Source organism: Penicillium vulpinum (assembly GCF_028829585.1).
Source record: "Penicillium vulpinum strain IBT 29486 chromosome Unknown utg000002l_segment0_segment0, whole genome shotgun sequence".
Lineage (NCBI taxonomy): Eukaryota > Fungi > Ascomycota > Eurotiomycetes > Eurotiales > Aspergillaceae > Penicillium > Penicillium vulpinum.
In genome coordinates, this window is record NW_026643242.1 from 41,910 (window position 1) to 69,909 (window position 28,000).

The 28,000-nt window shown below is 47.9% G+C and overlaps 10 protein-coding genes across 10 annotated transcripts; 7 read left to right on the forward strand and 3 right to left on the reverse strand.

Annotated features, from left to right (window-relative positions):
- Positions 1–470: 470 nt before the first annotated feature.
- On the reverse strand, positions 471–3,252 carry N7479_003086 (RFX family transcription factor; the record flags this gene model as incomplete). Its single annotated transcript, XM_057250783.1, has 4 exons — positions 471–2,022; positions 2,081–2,398; positions 2,453–3,158; positions 3,237–3,252. The coding sequence occupies 4 exons, from the start codon at positions 3,250–3,252 to the stop codon at positions 471–473; spliced, it is 2,592 nt and encodes an 863-aa protein (XP_057110108.1).
- A 1,751-nt stretch (positions 3,253–5,003) lies between these two features.
- On the forward strand, positions 5,004–7,970 carry pldA (uncharacterized protein; the record flags this gene model as incomplete). The annotated part of the gene is made up of 8 exons (XM_057250784.1): positions 5,004–5,064; positions 5,130–5,548; positions 5,587–5,739; positions 5,788–6,409; positions 6,459–6,719; positions 6,780–7,240; positions 7,347–7,895; positions 7,956–7,970. The coding sequence occupies 8 exons, from the start codon at positions 5,004–5,006 to the stop codon at positions 7,968–7,970; spliced, it is 2,541 nt and encodes an 846-aa protein (XP_057110109.1).
- Positions 7,971–9,158: 1,188 nt separating this feature from the next.
- N7479_003088 (uncharacterized protein) lies at positions 9,159–9,440 on the forward strand (the record flags this gene model as incomplete). Its single annotated transcript, XM_057250785.1, has 1 exon — positions 9,159–9,440. One exon carries the CDS (start codon positions 9,159–9,161, stop codon positions 9,438–9,440), a length of 282 nt encoding a protein of 93 aa, XP_057110110.1.
- Positions 9,441–12,200: 2,760 nt separating this feature from the next.
- N7479_003089 (ribose phosphate diphosphokinase subunit PRS1) lies at positions 12,201–13,890 on the reverse strand (the record flags this gene model as incomplete). Its single annotated transcript, XM_057250786.1, has 5 exons — positions 12,201–12,231; positions 12,286–13,334; positions 13,389–13,509; positions 13,567–13,576; positions 13,632–13,890. 5 exons carry the CDS (start codon positions 13,888–13,890, stop codon positions 12,201–12,203), a joined length of 1,470 nt encoding a protein of 489 aa, XP_057110111.1.
- A 174-nt stretch (positions 13,891–14,064) lies between these two features.
- On the forward strand, positions 14,065–14,899 carry N7479_003090 (bifunctional precorrin-2 dehydrogenase/sirohydrochlorin ferrochelatase MET8; the record flags this gene model as incomplete). The annotated part of the gene is made up of 3 exons (XM_057250787.1): positions 14,065–14,157; positions 14,232–14,713; positions 14,770–14,899. 3 exons carry the CDS (start codon positions 14,065–14,067, stop codon positions 14,897–14,899), a joined length of 705 nt encoding a protein of 234 aa, XP_057110112.1.
- Positions 14,900–15,061: 162 nt separating this feature from the next.
- On the reverse strand, positions 15,062–20,990 carry N7479_003091 (Arf family guanine nucleotide exchange factor SEC7; the record flags this gene model as incomplete). The annotated part of the gene is made up of 4 exons (XM_057250788.1): positions 15,062–15,398; positions 15,461–16,847; positions 16,898–19,173; positions 19,225–20,990. 4 exons carry the CDS (start codon positions 20,988–20,990, stop codon positions 15,062–15,064), a joined length of 5,766 nt encoding a protein of 1,921 aa, XP_057110113.1.
- A 691-nt stretch (positions 20,991–21,681) lies between these two features.
- Positions 21,682–23,315, forward strand: N7479_003092 (putative pyruvate dehydrogenase complex, dihydrolipoamide acetyltransferase component; the record flags this gene model as incomplete). The annotated part of the gene is made up of 4 exons (XM_057250789.1): positions 21,682–21,791; positions 21,847–21,896; positions 21,957–22,180; positions 22,245–23,315. 4 exons carry the CDS (start codon positions 21,682–21,684, stop codon positions 23,313–23,315), a joined length of 1,455 nt encoding a protein of 484 aa, XP_057110114.1.
- A 587-nt stretch (positions 23,316–23,902) lies between these two features.
- Positions 23,903–24,477, forward strand: N7479_003093 (uncharacterized protein; the record flags this gene model as incomplete). Its single annotated transcript, XM_057250790.1, has 3 exons — positions 23,903–23,957; positions 24,003–24,018; positions 24,063–24,477. The coding sequence occupies 3 exons, from the start codon at positions 23,903–23,905 to the stop codon at positions 24,475–24,477; spliced, it is 486 nt and encodes a 161-aa protein (XP_057110115.1).
- A 606-nt stretch (positions 24,478–25,083) lies between these two features.
- N7479_003094 (golgi SNAP receptor complex member 2 family protein) lies at positions 25,084–25,969 on the forward strand (the record flags this gene model as incomplete). Its single annotated transcript, XM_057250791.1, has 4 exons — positions 25,084–25,086; positions 25,134–25,233; positions 25,290–25,471; positions 25,526–25,969. 4 exons carry the CDS (start codon positions 25,084–25,086, stop codon positions 25,967–25,969), a joined length of 729 nt encoding a protein of 242 aa, XP_057110116.1.
- Positions 25,970–26,800: 831 nt separating this feature from the next.
- Positions 26,801–27,998, forward strand: N7479_003095 (malate dehydrogenase; the record flags this gene model as incomplete). Its single annotated transcript, XM_057250792.1, has 4 exons — positions 26,801–26,866; positions 26,929–27,046; positions 27,102–27,346; positions 27,405–27,998. 4 exons carry the CDS (start codon positions 26,801–26,803, stop codon positions 27,996–27,998), a joined length of 1,023 nt encoding a protein of 340 aa, XP_057110117.1.
- Between the last annotated feature and the right edge of the window lie 2 nt (positions 27,999–28,000).

Genomic DNA, 28,000 nt, shown 5'->3' on the forward strand with positions numbered 1-28,000 from the left:
ATGTTGCTCAATTGTGTCCATCGACAAGGAAGAGCAATTTATGAAGATATGGACTTGGAAAACCATAGAAGGGAATGCAATCAACTTGAAGGCCATATGGAAATGTGTTTGACAACAGTTATTCATGCACATTAAAGTATTGCGCCAATGGTCATGGTACGTCCACAAGTAATATGTACAGAGGGACTCAATGTGAGACCCGAAAGTAAACAAACAGGGAAAGGAGAGTACTGGGTTCCGCCACTCCGATTAGATGCTGTTTGATCAAAGAAAGCACCCGGCACGCCGGGGTTGCAAAGAAGACTCAATACGAGCCTTGCTGCTCATGACTCATCGCTTCATGCAAACAAAGGAGATAAAAAAGAAAATAACAAAGGAGAATCGTGGGAACGCCATCCACAACCAATAGAGAAGCCTCCAGAAACAAGGGATATCCAACTCCAACTCATGAACACAAATCAAAGATTAGACTAGATGACGACAACATCGCCCTCAGCATCGGCGGGGTCGGAGACCATCATGTCACCGTATTTACCAACCGCAAGCAACATAGTATCATCCTCAAGGTCAATCGCACTATCGTCATTGTTATGACCTTGGAAGCCCGAATCTTGAAGAGAGAGTCGCTTCTCGCTAGGAGGGTGTTTGAAATCCGTATGTTGACTGGGTGGATGGCTTTGATGTCCATTATGGGCCACAGGAGGAGTCGGGTTGGATTTGGCTTGGGAATCATTCGATGTGTCAAAGGGGGATGTCTCGGGAACAGACGCTTGTTTCATTTGAAAGTGGCCGAGTGATTCGGGGCCAAAGGTCGCGCTTTGAAGTGATCCAGGGGTGTTGCGCATGAACCCGCCCTTCTCTGCTTGCCAGACCATCATCTCGTGGAAAAAGACTTTGGTCATCCACCAAGCACTAAAGCTTGGTGCTCCTGCCAGGGTGAGTCGGTGCAACACGCTATCCCATAAGGCATCAACTTTTTCAATGACACACTGCGTGCGGTGGTTGGCAAAGGCAGCGGGGATGTTAAGGATGAACTGAACCCATTTATCGGGGAAGTTGTACTCGTCTCCGGGAGCACTTTCCACGGGGAACTTATGAGCTTCAACAGAATCGGGGGTATCAGGTTGCGTGAAGAAAAGCAAGCTTGCGGAGGGATCAGCATCAGTCAACGGAGTCAAGAGAGCACGAATATCATGCTTAAGAATTTGCTCCGTCGCTGGCTCGGCACAAGTTGGAATGTTCGCCTTGGTCATCATATCTCTAGGATTGACCATGGTCTTATAGTCGGTCCACATTTGGTTTCGGTTATCCGGGTGACAAAGCCAGGCGGCAGCGGCATTAGCAGCCTGGTTCACATCAAGCATATGCTTAAGAAGATTGCAAAAGATGTGGGCGGGAATCAAGCGTGCTAAGGAGACATGGGTTGGCTGGGTCTTGAAGGTCTCAGCGATGTGGCCGCAAAGCCGTTGTGAGATGGAGTTAAAAGCGTCTAGGACTGGCTTGGGAACTACCTGGGTTGTCAGGGGTGCCACAAACGCAATCATTTTCTGGTACATCATCCAATCACACTCCTTGATCCATGAAGCAAGATTGGGATGGGTCAACAACTTTTGAACGGGAACAGTCAATGTTCCATGGAAAGCGGAGAAATATTTCATAAGATTTCTTTCCTTGCAATATCGGAAGCTGTCGATGACCGAAATGCAGTGAGAGCGATATAGGGCAGCAAGAGCTGCAGCAACTTTCAAGTCGGTGTTTGCAGGTAAGTAGGCACGGATATCAGGAAGTTGAAGGGTATCATTATCAACCAAGGTGTTCTCATCCATCGGGAACTGAAGCATCTGGTGTATCATTTTTCCAGCCTGCTGGGCTACATTCTCGCGGGTGATCGTTGCATCTAGCCCGGGTGCGGTGTGGCCTTGGCAATTGCAGTCGGCAGGAGAGGCATTGTTCGGGAATCGAGGAGCGAAGGAAGTTGTGGGAGATGGGAATACGGCAGTATCGGCAGTCGGTTGCTGTACGCTAGCACTAGTCATTTGTCAGTGAGAGCAAATAAAGGTTGATGTCAGTTATATCTCACCTTCTCGAGCGCATCGCGCTGGCGGCCCTGGAGGGCATAGAAGCGGGGCCATTCGAATGATGGACAATTTGTGGGTTGAGAGGCGCAAGTTTTTGTTGTTTTTCCTCAATGACCGACAAATCGACATAGTGATACTTGGACTCGCCTCGGACTCCAAGACGCCGAGTTTGTACATTGGGAAAGATAATGCGAACCAACTTCCCGAATGAAGCAGGGTTCAGTACTGAGACGCGTTCCGTTCCACAGTTCTCTGCATAGCAACAATAGACCCGGTCACGACGTACTGACCCACTGCTCTTCCGGCAATTTTCTCTCAGCCTGTGCACAGAGTTAGACAAATGGTTGCAGGGCATTTGCAGCAATGTGCCTTACCAGATCATCGCGAAGACCTGCTTCACTTTCTCAGCCTTACCCCCACCACCTTCATTCTTCGTAACTTCAGCCGCCATTTGCTTGAGACTCCATCCTTCATACTGGCGAAGCAGCTTTCGTAGCTCGTTGTCGTTTGCCACCGTCGAGCTAGCTCCCCTTTTCTTTTTAGTCCCTGGCTCCGAGATTTCTTGATCCTCGACGATGTGGTCCGGAAGGTGGTTCTCGACGCCACTATCATACATTGGCTGATATTGTGGAACGGATACGGTAGGCAAGCCAGTTGCCATTTCGGACTGTACAGGGTGATGGGAAATTGGGTGGCCCTGCATCGGGTGATTTGGAAAATCTTCGGCTCGAGACATGGCGGAGTGGGTGTCCTGCATTGATTGATCCAGCTGTGCACCGTTAGAATGATGTGAAAGCTGGTGCCCAAATCGCATTAGCATATCCTCCGGGTTGTTGAACATATGCTGGCCCGTTCCGACTTGTGAAGGCATGAACTGTGGGAACCCGTCGAGGTGCTGGTCTTGAGTTTGTTGGGTGGTACTCGAGTGGATGCTTGCTGTTGATCCTCTGGACCGAGGGCGACGGCTAGCCCTTGAAATGGCCTCAGAGCGTGCTCGCACAGGGTCTGCAGTACCTGGCCGGCTTTGAGGGGCAATCTGTGTTGTCTGGGACACTGCACTGCCCTGCGAGTGAGCTCGGGCTTGCAAGCACGTCAGCATGGGGAGGAACCAAATGACCCACAGAAGGGCTAGAAAAATCAGTCCTGCATTGTACTTACCAAGTTCCGGCGGCATCATGCTCTGCTTCGTTTGAGTTAGTAAGTGGAGGAGCCGGTAACCAGGGCGATGGCCAGTGTGTCTCGTTTCGCAACGTTTACAAAACCATTCAAATCCAAAATTAGGCAGGCACACCCGGCAAACAAACTATGCAATCCAAAACGATGCAAGAACATTAACCAAAAAGTGACGACTTGTGGCGAGCCTTGAAGCTCTGAAAGGCTAGCCGCGTTGTGTGAGGGAGGATAAACAGAAAAGGGCCCGTTCCTCTGACAACGTTGTTTTTCCCATTCAGTCACGTGCTGGCGGTCAGCATTCTTGCCAAACAATGAGCTGAGGAATGATTCACATTATTCACATAGGCTTAGGATTTGTTATTGGATATAAGATGAATAATTTATTAAAATGTTTGATTTTGTCTGCAAGCTACAAAAAAAAGACCACTATGTCTAGTAGTATGTGTATTCCGAACTTGCGCTCGGGTTGGTTTATATCACGTGATGTATGTCAACAATGCATTAGATATTGAAGAGGGGAACGCTCAAGGCTGTATGCGCTTAGGCATACGGGTCGATTCAGTACTTGCAGGTCAACTTCGTACCAACCAAGATATACGAAAGGGATCGGGACAATCTTCCAAGTAGTGAATTCGGAGAGGTGTAGGAGTATGTATTGTCAACCTGTAATTATCTGGTACTTGGAACCTCTGTACATCAATGCTTTCATAACCAAAACTACCAGAAATAAAGAAGGGCCAGGCGAGGCTAATACGTACATATATACGGAGTACATAGGGAGGACTATATCCTCCACTGCAATATGTAAACTTCTATACAGAGGCTGGAATATCAACACATCTATTATATATTATTATTTACTCCTATAAAATCCATACCCTAACTAAGTAATCTCAGAGTGGGTGGGTGTAGATGAACCCTTGGAACTCCAATCTTGCAACCTTCAGATCATTAGTTACAACATCAACCACACCTCCATTATTATAATGTGTGTATATGTACGGAGTGTTCTTGATATATATTCATAGATAAACAATTGGATAATCAAATATTTACATACGTTGTAGTTGACTTGAGATGATATTAGAGAAATTACATTCAAGAAACCACAATGCCTTCTTGTATGTCTTTATATATGTATATATATTGTATTCTCATTGTTATACCCAGAAGGATAACAGGTAGACTGTAGACTATGTACATAAACTCAGTGAAAAAACATATTTCCTACCAAATATTCCAGATATAACATTAGAAATCTAGAATTCACTTCTTTATTTTGATTTTTGTTTCCTATGAATGCAGCCCAAGCACTATATACCATCTCCACAAGATTTCACTCTCTCAGATCTTTGATATTTACTACAAAGTACATATTTTCCTTCACTTGTAAATTCCCAATATAGAATTTACTCTGCCAAGAAAGAAGCGAATGGTCGGATATTAGAAACCCACGGAAGTAAACAAGTTCCACATGGCAAAAACCTAGGAACCGATCTATGTATAATACTTATATAATATGTAGTTCATACTCTTCAGCGCTACAATACTAACAGTAGTAACAGTAACAGTATATAAGTAGTAATAGTACCTATATAGTACCATATGAATTTTCATCACTGAAACATTTTCCTTGGCAGATCATAAGGTAGGGTTTCTGTGATGTCACTAATTTAGGAAACGATATTATCTCCAGATCTTCCCCTCCTTCCAAATAACCCCCATTTTCTCCAACTCTCCCCAACCCCGATCATGCAGAAATTCAAGGAGAGATTCGAACAAAAACTTGATAGTTTGGAGGAGTCATTCAAAGGTAGATCAACATGCCCAATTTATCAAAAAAAAAACAAAACAAAACAAAACCTGACATTATCCAAGACACCCGTATCCACGATGTCAAAGCTGAAGCTACACATTTAAAGGCCAAAGTGGGCAAGTTCTTTAATATCATAAACCCAAACCATCGCCATGACGAAGAACACGAACAAGCGACAGACCGCAAGCGCTCCGGGATCGCAGACTCGCACCGCTTCAAGTCCTTTGCACCCATCCACGATGGTAATCGTGTCAAGTGGTATGTTGATGGTAAGGACTACATGTGGGCAGTCTCCGAGGCTCTAGAAAAAGCTACCGAGACTATCTACATCGCCGACTGGTGGCTCTCTCCAGAACTCTTCTTGCGCCGCCCTCCTGTCCAGCATCAGGAATGGCGATTGGATCAGATCTTGAAGCGGCGCGCGGAAGCAGGTGTCAAGATATATGTCATTGTCTACAAAGAAGTTGGAATTCTCCTATCAGTATCAAACAAAAAGGAACTGAACCAATTCATCGATAGGTCAATCAAGCCCTGACTTGTAATTCCGCACATACTAAACATGCCTTGCGAAACCTCTGCCCCGAGGGAACTCCTGGCTACGGCAATATCCGAGTTATGCGTCACCCCGACCACAATATCTTTGAGAATGCAGCTGATATGACTCTGTACTGGGTATGTGGATGGGATTATATTGGTTGGAACAGAATTAACAGTAATCAGGCGCACCACGAGAAATTTATCGTCATCGATTACAATGTGGCTTTCATCGGAGGCATTGATCTTTGTTTCGGACGATGGGATGCAAACCAGCACCCACTGGCCGATGTCCACCCGACAGGTTTGAGAGATGACATTTTCCCAGGACAAGACTTCAATAACAACCGGATCATGGACTTCCAGAGCGTAGAGGACTGGCAGAGCAATGAAGTTAGCAAAATCGACTATGGCCGCATGCCCTGGCATGACGTGGCCATGGGCTTGCAGGGCGACTGTGTGTTTGACATTGCCGAACACTTCGTTTTGCGCTGGAACTTCATCAAGCGTGACAAATACAAGCGCAGCCACGATGTTGATTGGCTGCTAATGGAGGGCCGCACAGGCGAAGAAGAAGATATCATCGCCGTGCAGCGGCCCAAGTACCCCTGTGGAGACTATGTCCAACACCCGCTGACACCCCTATCGTCCAAGGCTCGCGGTAACGTGGGAACTGTGCGCGCTCAAATCGTGCGCAGCAGTGACGACTGGAGCAGTGGAATTCTGAACGAGCATAGTATTCAAAACGCCTACTGCGAGACCATTCGAAATGCACAGCACTATGTGTACATTGAGAACCAGTTCTTCAGTATGTCCCGCGTTCTCTCCTAGCAGTGTATCTCGCTAATATTTTATAGTCACTGCGACTGGTGACCAACAGCGCCCGATTTTCAACACAATCGGCCGAGCAATTGTCGATGCTTGCGTGCGTGCAGGCAAAGAGGGCCGCAAGTTCCGGGTTATCATTGTTATACCCGCGATTCCTGGATTCGCTGGCGATTTGCGAGACAATGCTGCGTTGGGTACTCGGGCGATCATGGACTACCAATACAAGTCGATTTGCCGTGGTGAGCACTCGATCTTCGGGCAGATCGAGAAAGAGGGTATTAACCCAAGAGGTAAGTTTTTCTTTGCTTTTGGGGTTCGATCTCAGTTGCATATCTAACGAGTTCATTCAGAACACGTCTTCGTGTTCGCCCTGCGCGCTTATGATCGAATCAACAAAACGCCTGTTCTCGAAGAGCTCGAGAAGCAAGCTGGTGTTACATATCAGGATATCCAGCGCGGCATCGCGGAGACAATTATGAGTGAAAGTGTACACCCAGCAGTGGGGAAAGATGGCGATAGTAACGAAAAAGACTACGCGGCCGACCAAAATGCAAAGGAAGAGACTCTGCGCAAGCTCCAGAACTTCCAGGACAAGGTCGAGCAGAGAGAGCCCGATGATGGTGTCCACAGCAAGGATTCAGTATCTCATTGCACCATGTTGAACGGGGGTAAGATGTCCGACGAGAACTGGGAGGGCGACCCAGAGGCCGAAAAGTCCAACTTTGTCCAGGAGGAGCTGTACGTGCACGGCAAAGTGTGTATCGTCGACGATCGCACGATCATTTGCGGCAGCGCCAACATTAATGATCGGGTAAGTAGACACCATCACCTCATCCCTTGTCATATCTGACGCATTCACTTGACTTTGTTTTTTTTTCCGGTTTGTATCATCAGCTAATATCCGACGTTCCCCACAGTCCCAGCTTGGCTCTCACGACAGTGAACTGGCCATCGTAATGGAAGACCAAGATCTAATTGACAGTCAAATGAACGGACAGCCGTACCGGGCATCCCGATTGGCCGCAACGCTGCGGCGTCAACTGTGGCGCGAACACCTGGGCCTACTGCAGGCGCAAAATTACGACGCCTCAGATGATCCAAACGCGCGACCGCCCGATGAGTGTCTCAACGAGATCGACGAGGGACCGGAGAACGAGTTCGTGATGGATCCACTCAGCGATGCGGTCTGGAACACCTGGACGTCGCAGGCGAGCGGGAACACCGAGGCGTATCGGATGCTGTTCCGAGCGGACCCTGACGATAATATCAAGACTTTTGAGGACTATAACAATTTCCGGCCACGGGGCGCGCACAAGGAAGGACATCTGTTCGATCCATATATGCCGGCTAAGGATGTGCGTGAGAAACTGGATCTCATCAAGGGTCACCTTGTTTGGTTGCCGTTAGATTTCCTGCGCGATGCTGAAATGGCAGAGCCTGGGTTGGCTGTCAATCAGATTACAGAGGTGAGATTGATTGGTTTTTTCTTCTTATATTTACGGAGTGCATTGCTAATTGTTCGACAGAGTATCTACACCTAAATCTAGGGGGAAAGAGGAGATCTGCATATATTATTTTCACATAATTCGATCTGTTTCTTTTTTATGTATTTTGGTATTGAAGAGATAAATGCAAATTAAACCTATTAATTTCTACAATACAAAAGAAAGAAGTATGAAATATGTCGGAGTACACAGTTGGTACATCTCCCTTCGATCTAATATACAAATACATACAACATCTAGAAGCCCTAAACGGACTGGTACTTTTGATCCATAAGTAATAAAGTTGTCCCAACTCCCTGGGAACCCTCTATTTCGACTCTATTTAATTCCTATTTTGTATATATTTAGTCTATTTAGTACATATGTATCTTTGATTCTGCTCCAGTTTCGCCAACAAAAAAACAGATACATCGCATTATCACTTGAGTGGCCGGAAAAGGATTCCCCCAAAAAGCAATGGATTAGCGTATTTCTTGGCAATGAATATCAGGTACTTAGGTACTTTGTTACTTTCGTACTTTTAGTACTTTTAGCAGTATTTGTTTTTATTTCCACTTTCCTAAGGGTGCAGCCGGATCTCTGACCGAAACCTTGAACTTGCTTTTTATAGTATGATAGGGGAAGTAGTTGGATTTAGAGAATTATATTGACATTCAGAAAGCGTTCACGAGGTCTTACATACATCCTGTAACTGGCCCAACACAGTCCCCCCTCTAGATGTTGGAGAGCCATGTTCGGCCGGGTACATGATTGTGGCATGAACCACATGGTTGATATAAAATCCATCAAATAATGTCACATTTTCTCTAAGGAAACCCAGCTTCAGACTCTAGAATACAAGTAGGCCCTGAAGAAAACAGAGAAAGAAAGAAAGCAAGGTCTAAGTATAACTCCTTCCGGATGCGAGATGCGGCGCATCAAAAATTTTGGGGACTTTTTTCTTTGGAACACATCCAAATGCATAAACGCACGTTCATCAAAGACCACGAAGAAAGTGGACTGAAAGGAAACCCAGCCCCAAGGGGTTGGGTGGGTGGGAACTACCCTTACACAGGGTTCATGCACAGTAGCAGATCAGGTCTGTAAATACTGAAACCCCAAATGCAGGCGTCTCTTTGAGGAAGTCAGCATTTGCAAGGAGAAAAAAATTCCAATGATAGAGTCCATAGGAATCTTACTGTGGTTCATTTATCCCTTATTGGTGTGGCAAGCATTGCAGCGGCAATGACCACATATCTTGCAACGCCAAATAGCCACAAAGGGCCCCGAGTTGCAGTCCGAGCAACGCCAGGTCAAGATGTTGCCATTGGTAGCCTGAACAATGGCAAAGACGTGACCGGAACATTGGTTGGCCATGTTGATATCAAAGACTTGGAAGCTATTATAGTTAGAAGTAGCTCATTTGACCTTCAAGCTCCAGAGGCTCACATATTTAAAGTAAAACCCGAGGAATTGGGAACGTCGATCACTGAAAGAGCGGAGAAGGGTTCCAAGCACTTGGATTGAAGAAACCAATAGGGTAGGAGGAAAGAAAAAGGGTCTTGAGAGAGTTCGGCGTTCAAAGAGACAAAGACAAAGTCAATTGGGAGGAACTTATTGTCAAGAAGATGAGATTTGAAAGGCCAGGACAAGTCAACCATTATATACTTCTTTCTAGAGATCACAGTGAGGATCCCAGATGCAACCAGTCCACAACTAAAGAGCCGGAATACGCACAATCCCGTAATAACGCATGTAACCGGGATATTGTTGGCTTCCTCATAGAGGAAAAAGAAAAGAAAAAGGGAAGGAAAATTAAAAAAAAAAAAAAGAAATCAAAAATCAAAAAAGAATAAACTGAGAGAATCAAGTAGTGTGTATGTGTGAGAGAGAGAGAGGGAGAGGGAGAAATATAAATGATAGATATATACCAAAATCGCATCTTGCATAAAAATTTAAGAGCCCAGGTAGATCTTAGACTAAACAAAGAGACAATAGAGATTCCGATCGTGGAGATCGGAGGAACATGATTGGGAGGTCTCGATCAAAAAGAAAGCTGGGGGGGGGGGGGGAAGGGGAACCGGAATGAGACCCGAATGCATTTATTTAGGTATTTTGTTTTAGTGTATGAAGTAGCCTCTTAGGGATATAAATACCTAGGTAATATTATCATATACAAAGTAATATATATAATAAATATATAGATATATAAAATAATAGGGGAATCTAGGAATTTAACCTAATTAGAAGTGAAGAAAGTCGGAAATCCTAGGGAATTCCAGAAATATGATGGAAATATGATAGAAACGACTTTTATCATCCGACTATAAGACTATAAAATAGTAAGTGGAGCTGAAATTGTGTACTTTTGTTAAGTACATGTCCCGTCCCGACAAGTTGGATTAAACTACATACGGAGTAAGATCGGAAGTTTCGTAGATATTATGGAGTATAGTACTTTAGTACTTTAGTACTTTTTCCCCCTCCTCTTTCAATCGGACTTTTGTATCCCAGCAATCCGGTTCCGATCAGATGCATATTCTACGAGTATACCGGGTATATGCCGTGTATATTAAGTGTTATCTATACTCCGTACTTCTACTCCGTACAAAATATAGCATATCCTATTCCATACATTCACCTCTCTAAGAAAACCACCCCTGAAACTCCTAATACATCAACTTTTGATACATCAACTTCGCTTAGGCCAAGAAAGATCCACATACTCCATATCGTCATTTGTACTATTCAGCTATTTACAAAGTATTTCAATTTCAGTTTCAGTTTCAGCAAAGCCATTCCATTGAATCCAACTATTTGCCTTTCAGCTGGTGAAATCAATTGACAAATTCTTCTGGCCGGGATATAAGATGTAATACCTCCCCGCTGCATTAGTGTGCCAGTTTGGCGCTTGCATGGCCCAATTGCTTATTGAATAGCCGCAAAGCCCTATAATTACTTTTCTTTTGCCTTTGCTTTTTTTTCCTTTTTTAGTTGAATCTCCTTTATGATTGTAATCTCTGTCACATCCGTGAATCCACATGTTTGTTCGCGGAGATTCTACCATAGTCTAATCAATATCTTCTCCAGCGACTGGATGGGGCAGTTCTAGTTCTTTTTCTCATTGTACAAGAGTACAAGAGTTTGAAATGAGTACAGAGTACTAAAAGAACCGAGAAGAATCTCATTGAAGGTGACACAACGGTGGGTTTCTAGGCTCGAGTTTTCTCTACAACAACTAAAGGGGTATTCAACTATACACACTGGCAGGGATTTCACGGAGAAATATTACACTTCCGATAAGTTTGCAAGGAATGCTTGACTGGACTTAGGTCCATCTGTCACACCTGAAGATTGCAAATTGGGCCAGCCATAGCCGTTCGAGATCGGCTCGGGAGATGAGAAGATACTATACTTAGAGACCCTGAGAACCAATTGATCATGCCAAGCGACCTGGAACACTTTTGAAAAGTGGGAACTCTGCTCTATCCAACTATCTCACGGCTGATCAATGGAAACGTGCACACCGACACTCCCCATTGGAAGCATGTACCTCGATACCTCTACTTCTTAGTGGACACACACACTCTGGGCTTGGCGATCACCAGACCACGACCAAATCACAAACCAGCTTCCAGAATCATTCACTACCAACCGCATCGGTGTGACGGAAATGAAGTCAACATAACAGGAAAATCGGAAACAATCGTTGGGAAGGAAATCCCTCGGCTATCTTCTCTACCGGGAAGTTTGCCTGCATGAGCCAACAGGATAAAATGTCAAGTGTCAAAGTGGGAGAAAAAAATTGTGAATTGTTTGCTATCGAATTACATCATGTTCGAGATCGCCTCCTTGCACCACTTCCACAACCTCAAGGTCAATCGTTCCGAAGAACTGAGAAAGGGGTGACTTCTCCATGCTATAAACTCCGAAGAGAACACAACATGAAGTAAGAAAACATGATCCGATTTAATCTGCCAACGCTCCGTTAAGAACACCTTGTGGAAAACGAGATGCTCCTGCAGAACCCAGAGTGGACTGCATCGCTGGTTTGGGGGGTCGTGATATGATCACTTTACGAGGCCGGGAACGGGGGGATAACGCGGGCAACATGGGTGAACGAGGAAACGGCAAAGGTCCAGAACGATTCGTTCATTTGGTAGGAAATAGGTATCATGTCATCAACAGTTGCAGGGGAGCCTGCACATCAGTACGCAAAAAGAGGAAGTATCAAAGTCTCTCTTTGCTTGGTTTCGTTATTTTTCCTCATTACTGCCATATGCCTCATCAGTCGTTAAGGTGGAAGAGGGCCGAGACGCTGCTCGTTGTTAGTAGATGGTCATACGACACCACATGGTCAGTGGAAACAAACCTTTCGCCATAATGGTGCCTCCGGATGCTCTCTGCCAATAGACTCGAGATATCAATGACAATCAACTTTTTTGATCTCCGCAACATTGACGGTGAGATTGGGAAAGTGTTGGTCACGACAATGTGGTCGATTGAGCGACACGCTTCCATCTGATCTAAGGAGTTCTCTCCAAACAATCCGTGGGTGGCAATACAGTAAACCTTGCTGGCCCCACCACGCTTGACGACAGTCTCTGCGGCTGCGACCCACGATCCGCTCTTGTCAATCATGTCATCAACAAGGAAGACAGATCGGTCGCGCACCTCACCTACCAGCGTGATGGTCCTTTCATCGACATGGCCGGCACATACACTAGCTTCGTCATCAGACTCGACTGCGTCAAAAGAGCCACCAAGTGCATGGTCAGGTTGCGACGAGGTGTTGGAGATCATAGAGCTAAGCATAGCGTCAGGAACCTCTGTGTTATCATGGTTGCTGCTGCCAGCTCCCGGCGTGGTGCCACCAGAGCGTGACTCTTCGTTGACACGATAATCATCATCAACCAATTGACCTTGCACTAGACGACCGGTAATCACATCCCGCACACGCACATCCGTGTACTCGTATGCGGCTTCCAGCTCCGATGGGCGGCGAGCCGCAGGTGGTGTTTCTGGCCGCAAAAGATACTGCGCAGCAGGGGGGGTGATTGGCTCCGGCTCCTCCGGAATGGGAGGTGTTGCAGGTGTTCTATTGGAACTGTGCATACGAAGCTCAAAGGGATGTGCCTCCTTGGCCACTGGAGGATCTTCATCCACAGCATCGAAGAAAACTGTGCTATCAGTCATGGCGGCCGCGGGGAACTTCGGGCGCCGACGATCCGTCGTCACAATACCGAAGTTTAGCTTCAAAGTATCAGCCAGCGATGTGACTCGCTTGGTTCCACCAGCATTCTTGCTGACCACCACGGCGTCTTTCCAGCTAGGAACATTCATCCGGATCCAGCGGGCAATAAACGGTTCGGCAAAGAGGTTGTCGACTGGCTTTCCGAAGAACCCTTGCATCTGGGATGCCTAGGAGCCCATCAATATCCATATTACAAAACTCAACATCGCATAGAAACATACGTGCAGGTCCATAGTGATCACATGGTCCACGCCGGCGATCGTGAGGAGATTGGCGAGCATACGGGCCGTGATAGCACCACGATGGCTCTTCTTCTTAGATTGGCGCGAGTATGGGAAGTATCTCGTTTGAGAGTCAGCATTGTCTGTGATTTAGAGTCAAACAGGACGGGCAGCATACGGCATGACCGCTATGGAAACGAGTTAGTGGGGAAAATTTTTGTACCTCAGTCATCAGCAACATACCTGTAATGGACTTGGCTGAGCCCCCCTTGCACGCTGAGATCATGATCAGGAGCTCCATAACACTATCGTTAATCTTCTCACTACCACTTTGAATGATGTAAACATCCTGATTCCGCACTGAGGTACCGATGTTGACACTGGTCTCGCCATTGGCAAATTTTCCTAGGTTAGCTTTGGCAGGCACAGTGCCCAGTCGCTCGCAGATAGTATCTGCGAGACCGGGGTGAGAATTCCCCGAAAATATCTGGACGCCCCGCATGATTTAAGAAAAAGACATGAGTGACGTGGAAGGAGGAGGGAAAAAAAAAAAAGGAAAAAAGTTTAGAAGGGAAAAGTTCGGGAATGCTGCGCGGGTGGTGTGTGTCGGCCGCCGTATGGGGGTTTCTTTATCGGGCCCGATAAACGGAGTTGCATCATTCCCAAACATCCCACCATGTCGAAGTTCCCAGAAGTACAAGGTGGAGGTTCATTGATACTCGCTTGGCAAATTAAATACAAGCATGTACTAGTCATAGGTGGTGGAGAGGTACGTGATTGACACTGATAACAGCTATATATATCTCGTTTAGACGCTGGGACTGATCTATATATCTCTGCTAGGTTGCTTCAGGCCGGATCCTCCACGCTCTCAATGCCGATGCTCGGGTTACTGTGGTTTGTCCAGCCACTGGATTAAATGAAGAAGTGGCCTTCAGAGTGGCAGAAAAGCAGGTCACACATGTTGATCGGAATTTTGCGCCATCCGACCTCGAGAATGTGGACATGGTACTCTGTGCTATTGACGACCCGGAGGCTTCAACACAGATCTGGAAACTTTGCAAGGAGAGGCGAATTATTGCCAACATTGCTGATGTCCCGCCTGAATGTGATTTCTATTTCGGGAGTGTTCACCGTGATGGGCCATTACAGGTCATGGTCAGCACAAATGGGAATGGGCCCAAGCTGGCCAGTATTGTGCGCAAAAAGATCGCGGAGACTTTGCCAGCAAATATGGGGGCAGCTATTGAGAATGTGGGCAAACTACGGAAGAAGCTCCGGGAGGTTGCGCCGAATCTTGAGCAAGGCCCCAAGAGAATGAAATGGTGAGTTGTAATATTCCAGTTCCTGTTTAAGGATGAGTGTGGGCTAATAATCATAGGATGTCCGGCGTCTGCGAAACATGGAGCCTCGATGAGCTTGTACAAATGACTGAAAAGGACATGGACAGCGTATTATCCTTTTACGAGTCGGGCAAGATCCCAACTCCGGAGGAAGTACAAAATAAATAATAAGAAACAAATCAAGAAATATTTTATCTTATCAATACAGCAGCTATGCATCTCTAAAGTAGAACAAAATGCTCGTGTAAGAACAGAAGACCCCGAAGAGTCGGGTTATAAAACGCCGAAAATCAAGCCCGCGGCGAGGATATCCAAAAATCAAGCAGTAAGTCAGACCTGGCTATCGCGGCGCGAGGCTTTTTGGGAGACGGAGCTGCGCGGGCTAATGGGGGCGTCTAGGGGATTTGGCGGAGCAATGCCCAGTCGGACCTCACCAATCCGGCGCAGTAGAGATTGGAGGGCAACGCGAATCTCCGGGTTGAGATCACGGCTCAAAAGCTCAACCCCGAGCGGGTAGAAGGTCTCGATATGCTTCTTAAAGTCATCTTGCGGGAAGTTGGTATATCCGTCAATGACATCGACCACCACCGGACGCCAAGCTACGATGTTGCGGTGCTGAGTATCCTCTTCAAGGCGGACGAAACTGCGAATAATGTCCGCACAGAGTCTTGTAGAATTAGCAATGAATAAGATTTAAAAAAAAAGAAGAAATAGGGATAATCAACTTACGGAATTAGGGCAGCCTCGGTCTCCGTGCGACTGCTCTGTCTTTCCTCTCGCTCGTCGTGATACATTCGGAAGAGAATATGCACGTAGGTGGAGGCACTACCGCTCTCCTGCTTCAATAGGTTAGGAGGTTGCTTCATGAATCCCTGGCGCCAGAGTTGCATCCGCAAGTCCTTATCCTCGTTGAATTTCTTCGCGAACTGATAACTCTTTTTCAACAGCCCCATGAGCCGGAGAAGCTCAACACTTGGAATCTGTGCATAGACATTTTCGTTCGAGAAAAGCTCGTGGACAGTTTCAATCATGAGCAGCTGTAGAACGCAGTTCGTGATGATGCGGTTGAAATAGCGACGCCGAGCTGCAGTAACAGCTGCAGGTTGCTGCTGATCTGACTGAGGGCGATAGTCTGCTAATTCAGCACGCGCTTCACTTTGGACAGGAGGATCTCCATTTTCATGGAGAGACGATGCGCTTTGGGATCCGTTGGGCTGCAACGCATCGGGCAAATCTCTCGTTGCAACAGCCGCATCTGGAGACTGTGTAAGATCCCCATTAACTGCCTCTGATGGCTTAGACATGGATACCGCAGCAGTGAAAAGTTCATAGGCGGTCGTTTTGCTGAAGAGTTCCACGAATGCCCCAACAATCTGCGACCAGTGCTCCTGCTTGAACTTTGCAACGTTCTGCAAGATCAGCTGTTGCAGGCAGTTGCTGCCAATTCGTGCAATTGTGTCATTTTCTTGACAAATGCACAATGTCAGCAATTCCAAGAAGCGGCTCAGCATGTACTCCAAAGCATCGAAATAGTGTGTGAACAGGGCGATCATGTTCCGTAGAGCCTGAATCATTGTCGTGGACAGCCAAACTGAAAGATCCTCATGGTTCGGAACCTTGGACATTTCAGATTTAGACTGCAGGACCACGAAAATCGGGTAGAGGAGCTGTCTCCAGAGCACATCCCAAAAGTCCCTCGGGAAATCGCCACCGTGTCGAATTAGCGTATCGAAGAGGTATGTGAGTGCCCGTGAGCGGACCTCGAGATCATCCCCCGTCATAAGCACATCCTGGAATGCGATGAGAATCGGATACCAGAATTGCTCCTCTTGTGATTGGCGAGTAAGTTGTTTAGCAAGATTAGTTCCATTGTCCTGGAAGGCGGCCGCCGAGGCACCACGGTGTGACAAGGGACACTCTGGAGTCCGTAGCATTTTGGTGACAGTAGATTTGAGGGTCTCAATTGCCTGCAGCGATTTCTTTTGGAACTTGGAGTTCTTTGAGAACTCAGTCAGGCATACAATAAGATCTGCAAAGGCACCTTGAGTGATCACTACACCAAATCTGGTGTTATAGACTTGGGTAACATGGTCAAAAGCCATGTTCACGATCGCCTCTGTTCAATGCGTTAGCGAGCAACAAATGAATTTGACTAGCGACGCTTACCATAAGGTTCTCGTGCTGCGACCGTGAAGACACCAAACATGGTCTTCCATCCCGAACGGATGTTGTCGCCACGGGCCTGAATCATCTGAATCAGACAACGAAGAATCATGTCCTTGACAGCAGCGGTAGTGCTGTTTGCCATCACATGTTCGAAAGGCTTAAGGAAGTCCTTTTGGAACTTGAAGCCAGGCAACTCCTCAATCTCCATGAAGCGCATCGAAAGTTGCCGGAGCGAATCCAAGGCAAAGAAGACAACCATGGTATTAGAATGACAGCCAACTTGATTAAAATGCTGACCCAAAACATCCCAGATCTTAGACCACTCAATCCTGACACGGGTCATGTTGTAGTAACTGATCTCGACAAGCTTTTGCAAACTGTAGGTTCGAGGCGAATCGGTGTGAGCGGAGGATTGAATCTCTTGCCAGCTGACCTCGCTCAATGCCCGAACGAAGTCGATAATGGCCTCATGCGACAGATTGGCAGTGTTAGTAAAAATACGGTCCACGCCACGAATCATATCTGCCGAACGGCTCTCCATGGCAATTTCTGGGCGGAAAGCGGTTGGTCCATTCATAGAGCGAGGGCGAGCGCGTCGCGTGCTTTGCATAGATCTGCGGGAGTTATCTGCTGATGAAGGTACCCTTGAAACATCAGGCAGCGATCCTTCATCGACACCATCACTCAAGAGTTGGAGCCGATCAAGTTGACTAACACATGTCAAAACATCTCGCCACGAGCCCTGGAGATGGTTGCCCTCCGTGAAGGCAACGTCGAGCAAGGCTTTCAAAGCCTCGACATTTTTGGCCATCATCTCCCTCACGTTCCCAAGGTTAGTGAACTTTGCCAAAGCAGTCACAAATGCCACACGAGGAGTCTCTAGATCGAAGGCACAGCTGATCCGGATAGACAGTTTGAGTCCCTCCATACAGAGTCTGATGGTTTCTAGATTCGAGGTGTCCTGCATCGGCGCAGACAGACCAGATAGGAAAGACATCCATGTGACGTTGAACATTGACCCAACATGGCGATCTGATGTTGCGGGAATGAAGTGCGAAAGCGCATCTTTAACTGCTGTTTTGCGTTGGGCTCGAATAAGGGAACGATAGAGTTGTTCCGTTTTGTTCGCCATTTCCTCAGAAGCCTGCGCGTATTTCTCACCTTGGATGTCTCGTCCAACGGTGGCAAATACCTGTCCAGCTCTGGTGGCAAGGCCAGTGGGAGCGGGGGGTTGAGGATTGAGGTTGGCAGCATGTTCCTGTTCGGTGTATAGCACGATTTCATTGCTTCCAATCTCCTCATAAATGGCCCCAAGATACTCGGATGGCAGGTCTTGGTTGTCATTGATCCCGCGATTGTTCTTGATGAAGTCCTCTTTGCTCATACGGCGGCCCCTCATTTTCGTACTGTGCTGATCTGTGTTAAGTAGAATCACCGAGTACGCAAGCACATATGCGGTGTCAGCATTGGCATAGGCATTGGGATTTTGAGTTGTATACCGCTCGGCAAACTTTAGCATAAAACGATCGATCTTTTGGGCTTCACCGGGTAGACGGAAATGCTGCAAAAACGAGCGCATGGAATCAACGAAGGGTCGCTTCGTAAAGTCCATTAGATCAACAAAAGCATGCATAATGGCAATATTTTGCGGTTCTCCCTCACCAAGATACTCTCCCAGCATGGTTTTGTCAATGCGGTCCGTGCGAAGCAGGAGGCTGGCGATTTCTTCGGGAGACTCGGATTGGATAAAGCCTTCTTTTAGGAAGGCCTTGATGCCACGCTTAGGCTTAAAATTGAATTGTTGAACGGCATTTGTGAGAGCAATTTTTCTTTGCTTGACTTTTTCAATCTGGCTTGGGTCGTCTTCAGGCATGGCCGTGGACCGGCCCATCCCACTCTCGAAGGACTCAGGATGCGGTGAAACAAGCACGCTTGTGTCCAAGGACTCACGGGAGTTATCCATAGATTTAGAGGGTAGGGCTGCTTCAGGCTGTTCATCAATGCGCTGTGTGGCCCAGTTATCCAGTGAGCGCAGTATCTCCACAAGACACTCCAGAGCTTGCTGCTTCAATCCATATTCCGGTGGAATGTGAGGCATCGAGGGTGGCGGGGTAGGGACAATGTGGGCACTTGTCAATGAAGGAGGAAGAGTTCCTCGATGATGCCATTCAGAACCAATAGTTGATATTTTAGTGTGCTGTTCTTGATACTGATGCTGCTGAGAAGATGTTGTTACAACCGGCACACTAGAGTACCGGGACAATTGTTCAATGATACTAAGGAGGTTAGTTCATGTCGAAGAAGACCAAGAATTCAGTAACACATACTTTTGGAATATATTCTCCAACGCGGTTCTGTCACAGTCGTAATTGAGATAGATTTCAACCAGAGCGCGTGGATCACCACCTAGCCTCTCCAGAATCTCCATGAAGTACTGCTTTTGGAATGCAGGAGCCCCACGCCTCTCGAGAATGGCCAAATAAATTTCTTTCAAAAACACCTCGAGTTCCTTTTTCATCATAACTCTCATGTCTTTCAGCATCAGCCAGAAGATCTCACAGCAGACTTTGAAGACATGTGGCACGGCGCTAGAGCCATTGCGACTTAGACTCAGGCACAAATGGGGCCGTACAGCTAATAGGAGATTCATCCCATCCACGCTGGATGAGCTGTTCTTGATTGCTGCCAGAGGGGATATAAAGGTTGCGGTGTGGTTGTTGATGAGATAGTGAATCAAATGCAACGAAAGTAGTTTTGACCTCATGTTCTGGGATTTGACATCTTGCTGCTGCTCGTGAGTCAGAACTTTATGGCTCAACTTGCAAAGTGCTCGGAAAACCAAGAAAGCATCCTTGACATATATCTCGTCTACATCGTCCTCAGCCGAGCTATCATCATCTTTCCCCTCGGGGATACCCGACATCGACCTTGTTGTTGATCGTTTGGCGCGCGTGACCGTAGTCGGCGCATTGTCATTGACAGTGGTAACCTCCTTAGGCGACTCGAAACTCTGTAAGGTGAGCTTCTCAGCGGTGGGCTCTTTGATCACGGGTTGATCAGCCACAGACACAGACACAGAAGGCGCCTCCGAGATTTGACCCACGTCACTCGTCGATGCATCAAGAGTCGAGGATGGCTTTTCTAGCTCTCGCACTCGGAGCTCTTTGAGATCCATCCGTGTCCGCACTCGATCAAAGACCGTGCCAACCATTTGTGTGAGCGACCCCTGAGCGATCTGTTGGTTTTGACTGGATTTGGAGTAGATAAAGATGTTGTAGATTTGGCGGACGGCTTTCAGGAGACCAGCTCCATGCACCACGATCTTATCGTTCAGGACCGCTGCCAACAGTGACTTGATGATCTGCTGTTGGATTTCAACCGCTGTGGCTTCATTCTCGAAGCAGTCGCAGATAGCATCAATAGCACGCTCGATAAGTGGGGGTTGTTGGGGGGTGGCGTCGTTCCCTGTCTCAGCGGATGGGAATGCGAAATAGGAGTATGTGATCAGCTTTCCAATACAGTCCAACGCAGTTACCTGCAGAGGAATGCTGAGGGCTTTGCTAGCCAGATGCAGAGGACGGAAAATAAGCTCCGGATCAATTGCTTGCCCATCGGGTTGCCTGATATTGGCCATGGCCACCTGTGTGGCATCCTCTAGTTTTTTGTCCCTCCGGGCGTCCCGCGAGGCAGCGATGTTCTCCAGAGCCGTCACAATAAAGACCGTCGAGCTGACCGGGCTGGATCGCTGCGTCATAAATGTAGCAGTTGTTGACCGCGAATCCGATCGCAACCTGCTTTCTGTCGCATTGTCCTCCCGGGGGGGTTCTTGAATCGTGGGCGGGCCATCTGTTTGGAGTTCCGGTTCGGTTTGTTCAGGTTCGTCTTTAGGCGGCAGCTCTGGTTTTTGTTCATCTCTCCTCTCCTGGGCTAGTCCCTCGCTATAATTCTGGTTTGATTCTTGTGGTTCAGTCTGCTCGGGCAGTGCCGACTCATTGGGGTTTGGTACTGCAGGAGATACGCCGAGTGTCTCGACGGGTTTCTCAGGCATTTCAACGGATTGGGTCGACTCGGAGCCGGATTCGGTTTCCGCCATGGTCAAGGAGACTCCGGGCGGAGTGATATATTAGATCAAAAACATTGAACGAGCAAACGTGGGGAAGCTTGAAACAATCGCGATGACATGTAAAGACGGGGGCTGCGTGTCTTCTCCGAATCGGGACTAATGCATGCTTACCTCAGCAAAACATTGGCACCAGGGAGATTCTGAAGGTTCTCACCGTCATCTTTTGCCAGGCAGAATGTTGATTGTCCGGTTCTATACAAAGAAAGCCCATGTACATACTACTATTCATACATATATGTGCATAAGTACAGAAATGGACCCTTCATAGTAGAATATTTTGAGATATTGCAAGTGAGGACAACAATCAGAATAAAGTTATCTTCAGTAGGTATGTCCTTGATATATCCCGCTTTCAAATACTTTCCAAGGTGTATGCTAAAGGCGGTGTAAAAGTCCCAATTTACCTCGAAAATACCCGGAACTTGAGATTATACGTTAGAACACGTGACTATATCGGAAGAGGCCGCTGCCGCTCCTCTCACCGGGAGCCATAGGTAGCTCAACAGAAAAGTTCGTGATTTAGAGGCCATCTCTTTCCACCCCAACCTTATCCATTCTTGGCCATTCACGTTTTTTCTGTGCCGGGCTCTTCTTATACTTCTATCTCAGCGTTAAGGGCCTTTATTTCTTTCTTTTATAATCGCAACAAGTCTCAGGCACTATGGTTGCGTCAGCTATTCGGATGCGCACCCCGAGCGCCATGTTCATGTCCAGAGGTGCCGTCGCTATGCGCCGGCCCCAGGTCTCCTCCAAACTCCAGGAGGTGATTCAGTATGTTCAATAGATATCAATTGTGGTTGCTGGTCGATGCTAATGAAGTTTCTAGGACCCAAGTGCCTGCGCTCTCTGCCCTTTCCCGCTTCTATGCCTCCAAGTGTATGACAATTGATTCATCCCTTTATCCCTCCTAACCAATTCTAACATGTCTATCTATAGCTTTCCCTCCCCACACACTTATCACCATGCCGGCACTTTCGCCGACAATGACCGCCGGAAACATTGGCGTGTGGCAGAAGAAGACCGGAGATGTCCTCCAGCCCGGTGATGTCCTAGTAGAGATCGAAACCGACAAGGCACAGATGGATTTTGAGTTCCAGGATGAGGGTGTCCTGGCCCAGGTTCTGAAGGAGAGCGGCGAGAAGGATATCGCTGTTGGTTCGGTAAGAAATTTCCCGGTTTTCTCTGTGGAAATGAATTGATAAATCTGACTTGCCTTTCTTATAGCCTATTGCCGTTCTTGTTGAGGACGCTGCTGATGTCTCCGCCTTCGAGTCTTTCACCCTGGCCGATGCCGGTGGTGACAAGCCTGCCCCCGCTGAGCAGAAGGAGGAGCCCAAGAGCGCCGAGCCAGCAACCCCGGCCCCAGCTGAGGAGGCACCCGCTGCACAAGAGCCCGAGACTTCGGATGAGAAGCTGCAGCCCAGCCTTGACCGTGAGCCCTCTATCAGCCCCGCTGCTAAGGTCCTGGCCCTCGAGAAGGGTGTGTCCATCAAGGGCCTCAAGGGTACTGGTCGTGGTGGTGTCATCACCAAGGAGGACGTTGAGAAGGCCAAACCCGCCACCACTGCTGTCTCCGCCGAGGCTTCCTTCGAGGAAATCCCCGTCAGCTCGATGCGCAAGACCATTGCCAACCGCCTGAAGCAGTCCATGGCCGAGAACCCCCACTACTTCGTCTCCACAACTCTCTCGGTTACCAAGCTTCTGAAGCTCCGCCAGGCCCTGAACGCTTCTGCTGACGGTCAGTACAAGCTTTCCGTCAACGACTTCTTGGTCAAGGCATGCGCCGTTGCCCTCCTGAAGGTCCCCCAGGTTAACTCCAGCTGGCGCGAGGAGAACGGCCAGGCCGTGATCCGTCAGCACAACACCGCTGACATCAGCGTCGCTGTGTCTACCCCCACTGGTTTGATCACCCCTGTCGTCAAGAACGTTCAGGGTCTCGGACTATCCAGCATCTCCAAGCAGATCAAGGACCTTGGCAAGCGTGCCCGCGAGAACAAGCTTAAGCCCGAGGAGTACCAGGGTGGCACTTTCACCATCTCAAACATGGGCATGAACGCCGCTGTCGAGCGTTTCACAGCTGTCATCAACCCCCCGCAGGCCGGTATCCTGGCTGTTGGCACCACCCGCAAGGTCGCTATCCCCGTCGAGACCGAGGAAGGCACCGTCACCGAGTGGGACGATCAGATCGTCGTGACTGGTAGCTTCGATCACAAGGTGGTTGACGGTGCCGTTGGTGGTGAATGGATCAAGGAGTTGAAGAAGGTCGTCGAGAACCCTCTGGAGCTTCTGCTCTAAACAGCGAAGCCTCTCGTTCCGACTTATCTGTAATCTGTATTAAAACACCCTGCCTCCCCCATTAGACCATTACATAGGTCCCATTTGTTTTTGATCTCTTTAGCAGCTTTCAATCCTCTCAATGGGATTTTTCTTGACTTCTTCCGCATTGGTGTTGAAACCTGATAACGTAGGTGGCTGATGGCTTGGGTCAAGATCATTTCTAACCATGAGATCTCTCCTAAATGGGTTATATCATCTTGAAATAGGTATTTAAATAGAAGAAATCTCCTATAACTACCATATATTATCTTTAGGGTTATATATACTACTACATAGTTCAGAGTATGGAGTATACATCTATGAGATCAGCCTTTACGGAAATTAACCCCATAAAACCTTGGTAGTGGGCCCAGGTCAATGATGTCACACCCCCAAGCGTCCTTGGTATAAATCATTCCTTTTCCCCTTGAACTCCTTCATTCCACATCACGTTTCTGGTAAGTAATTGATAATTTTTCCCACAATATTTTCTTTTGCTCTAGATGTTTTAGTTGCTGACCGGAATTTCTCCAGAACCATTACCTTCTAGTAACCTAACGCGCAACATGTCTTACGCCGATGCAGCTGCAAAGGGCCCCAAGCAGTCCCCTGAGGATGTAAGTATTCAAGCTCCTATACTTAAATCACAGAACTAACAAATCACAGGCGTGAGTTATTTAAAGTATTAAATATTCTCTACATACAACTAACATGTATATACTCCAGCCGTGCTCCCCCTGTGGGTGGAGTCTACCACGATGAATCCGAGAGTACGGCCTCGTTGATCGACGTTGATGGGCCCCATGTGCAAACTGTGGAGTCCGACTTTCTCAAGCAGGATGTCCAAACCACCACCCAGGCTGAGCGGATACAGCGTGAAGCCGAGAAGAATGAGAAGCGCGAGGACGAGGAAAAGAAAAAGAAGGCCAAGGCCCACAAGGCGAAGAGCAGTGGCATCTGTGAAAACTCCTGCAACCCTGTCTTCCTTGCTAATGCCGCCATCGCAACTGTGATCGGCGCAGGCCTCGGTTTCGGTGCCTACAGGCAACACGCGCGGGGCAACCTCTCCTGGGAGCTGGTCGGACTCTCGGCCGGTGCTGTCGGAGTGTTTGGTGCGGTGGACTACCTTGTCAGCAAGTAAGTATTGCATATATTTCCGGACTGATGAGCACGGCAATGATGCTAATCCATCGCCTAGGTGGTTCTTGCAGAACAAGTTCCCCCCCCAAATAGATGTACGGCGTTTTAACTCTCTTTTTTTTGGTGTTGCCTGATTGCTTTGTGTCTTGATATACCATCCCAGCTCTTCTGTGGTTTTGCATTCTGTTCATTTGGCGAAAATGGAGTCGGATCGGATTAACTGTACCAGTATCTTAACGACGATATCATTTCCCCTGAAAGTTCTCAATTGTAACCTATATGGCAGATTGTAGTTTGGCAATGGCCATATCTTGAGAGAGTTTGCAGAATTTAGGAATATCCCAAGAGCTTCCAGATGTGGTATAGAATGCATTGTACCTAAAAGCGGTGAAATACGTCAGAATGGGCCCAAACAAGACCATCTGGCCTCCGGTTAGGTCAGTTGAGGACCACCTTTGTGTGTGTGGAAATAAATTCACTAGTTCAGGAGCTTATTATCTCTTCCCCATCCTATTAGCAGACCTAGTGCCTCATTTTTCCACGAATTCTCAGGTATACATGCAATCCAAGAGTCCAATCTATACAGGACCTTCGCCGCATTGACAAGATGGTATATTGCAGTTCCCCGCGATTGGTTTACACAACTGACATAAACAGAACTCGCTATTCAACTCTGCTTTAAAGCAATCATCGTCCATCCGTCGTGATCTGGACACCTTTTCACAGTCACCGACCACCTCCTCACCTGCGTTACAAGGTGCGCTCCTACCACTTGACGCTTTACAATCCAATCTATTGACTCCAAGCTCCTAGGCCAGCTTGCAGCCTCTTTAGCATCGCTTTCTCGCACCGTCGATGACTACTCAGCGCTCTCCAAGAAGGAACTGATTCCCGAGAAACAACAAAAGGCATTCGACCGCATCAAGAACTTCCGAAGTGAACTCACAGACTACCGGACACAATTCGATCGACTCCGCAGAGAACGTGAGGATGCAGTATGTGCTCATCAATTCTTTCATGGGGTACTTCCAATACTGATCTAATACCAGCAATCGGTTGCCAACCACAATGAACTCCTAGGCCGTCGCCCACACCACGCCGCAACACCAGAGAACCCTTATGCGCAGTCCTCACTCCCACAGAATACCTCGGCCTTTGCACCCTCATCCTCGGGTCTCGGCTTTGGTGCTAGCCCAGCAGACTATAACCGCGAAACCAGTGCACTGCGCGAGCAGTCTTTCTTTTCCAACACACACAACCAACTTGATGATTTCCTCGACCGAGGAAGAGCGGTCCTTGCCGACCTCGGGCAGCAACGTGAAGTACTCAAGGGAACACAGCGGCGACTATACAGCGTTGCGAACACGCTTGGTGTGAGCGGCGATACAATCCGAATGGTTGAGCGGCGAGCGCGTCAGGATAAGTGGATTTTCTGGGGTGGAGTGGTGATTTTCTTCTTGTTCTGTTGGGCAGTGCTACACTTCTTGCGGTAGGATCATATTACTATGTTTTACCTCGGACATCGTCTTGTATCTTGTATTGGGTTCATCAGCGTCGGCGTTTGGTCTTTGCAATTGATGTCCTTATTGTCAATCAAGTGTCTATGTTTAGCTGGGAGTGTCTGGTATTTGTAAATGTATTCACGGTCCATTAAGTATGTATTATTCTTTGATATATATTATAGCATAGATCTGAGATTCAGAAAGGGAAGTATCCTCGGTCACAAGGTATTAACTATCTATGTATACTTAAGTATATGAAATATATATGTATGTACATATGTAGGCATCGGGTGAAATTGTACCTGTTTGGCCTTTTGGTTGTATACATACAATGTAAAAGGATTGGGCGGTCACACCTTCAACAATTGTATATAAGCCGGTCCCTTCTCCAAGGCATTGAGGTCCCTATCGAAAGCCGCTGGATATATTTCAATTGCTAAAGCCATTATCTCATTTAAATATCTCTTAGCACTTTGACAACATGACAATAATTACCCAGCTAGGCAAAATGTTGCGATGCCACATGTAGGAGCAATTTTGACATAGAATAAGATATTATATATCTACTTGAACCAATATTAAAGGAAAGAATATACCATTCCATTCCTACGGAGTACAGAGTATAATTCCTACTCCTACAATTTCTCCAATTTCTACAATTTCCGCAAAGTACAAAGTACAAAAAATCCCAAAAGCTCAGCCGAGCATCGGGAACTCGGGAGAGCGGAAACTGGTGTGGAGCCCCAGCCAATCTCTTTCACCGGAATCTCCTCCTTCCCCTTCTCTCTTCCTCTTCTACACATCCTCAAACAAATATCCATCATGTTTGCCGCTCGTCGTACTGTCAACCTCTTCCAGAAGCGTGCCTTCTCGGCCTCCGCTATTAATGTCCGTGAAAAACATCCACCTCTCTATCTTCTAACCTTCAATTAAGCTAACTTCTCCCGCAGGCCTCCAAGGTCGCCGTTCTCGGTGCCGCCGGTGGTATTGGCCAGCCTCTCTCGCTGCTGCTGAAGCTCAACCCCCGTGTCTCTGAGCTTGCTCTCTACGATATCCGTGGTGGACCCGGTATGAACATGTTTTTACTCATTCAGCACAACTTAATTACTGACTGCTAGTTTAGGTGTTGCTGCTGATTTGAGCCACATCAACACTAACAGCACCGTTACTGGCTACACCCCCGATGCTTCCGGTCTCCATGACTGCCTCTCGGGCGCCGAGATCATCCTCATCCCCGCCGGTGTTCCCCGCAAGCCCGGTATGACCCGTGATGACCTCTTCAACACCAACGCCTCCATCGTCCGCGACCTCGCTAAGGCCGCCGCTGAGGCCGCCCCCAAGGCCCACGTCCTGGTCATCGCCAACCCCGTAAGTCACAATAATCGGCTCACAATTAAGATCCCCTACTAACCCTCCATTATCAAAGGTCAACTCCACCGTCCCCATCGTCGCCGAGGTTTACAAGGCCCGCAATGTCTATGACCCCAAGCGTCTGTTCGGTGTCACCACCCTTGACGTCGTTCGTGCCTCGCGCTTCATCTCGCAGGTCCAGAAGACCAACCCCTCCGGCGAGGCTGTCCCCGTCGTTGGCGGCCACTCTGGCGTGACCATCGTCCCCCTGCTTTCGCAGTCCAACCACTCCTCCATCGCCGGCGAGGCCCGCGATGCCCTTGTCAACCGCATCCAGTTCGGTGGTGACGAGGTTGTCAAGGCCAAGGACGGTGCCGGTTCCGCCACTCTCTCCATGGCCATGGCCGGTGCCCGTTTCGCCGAGTCTCTCCTCCGCGCTGCTCAGGGCGAGAAGGGTGTCATCGAGCCCACCTTTGTCGACTCCCCTCTGTACAAGGACCAGGGTATCGACTTCTTCGCTTCCCGCGTCGAGCTCGGCCCCAACGGTGTTGAGCAGATTCACCCCGTTGGCGAGATCAGCGAGTACGAGCAGGGTCTCCTCGATGCCTGTCTGGCTGACCTGAAGAAGAACATCCAGAAGGGTGTTGACTTCGTCAAGGCCAACCCTTGAAA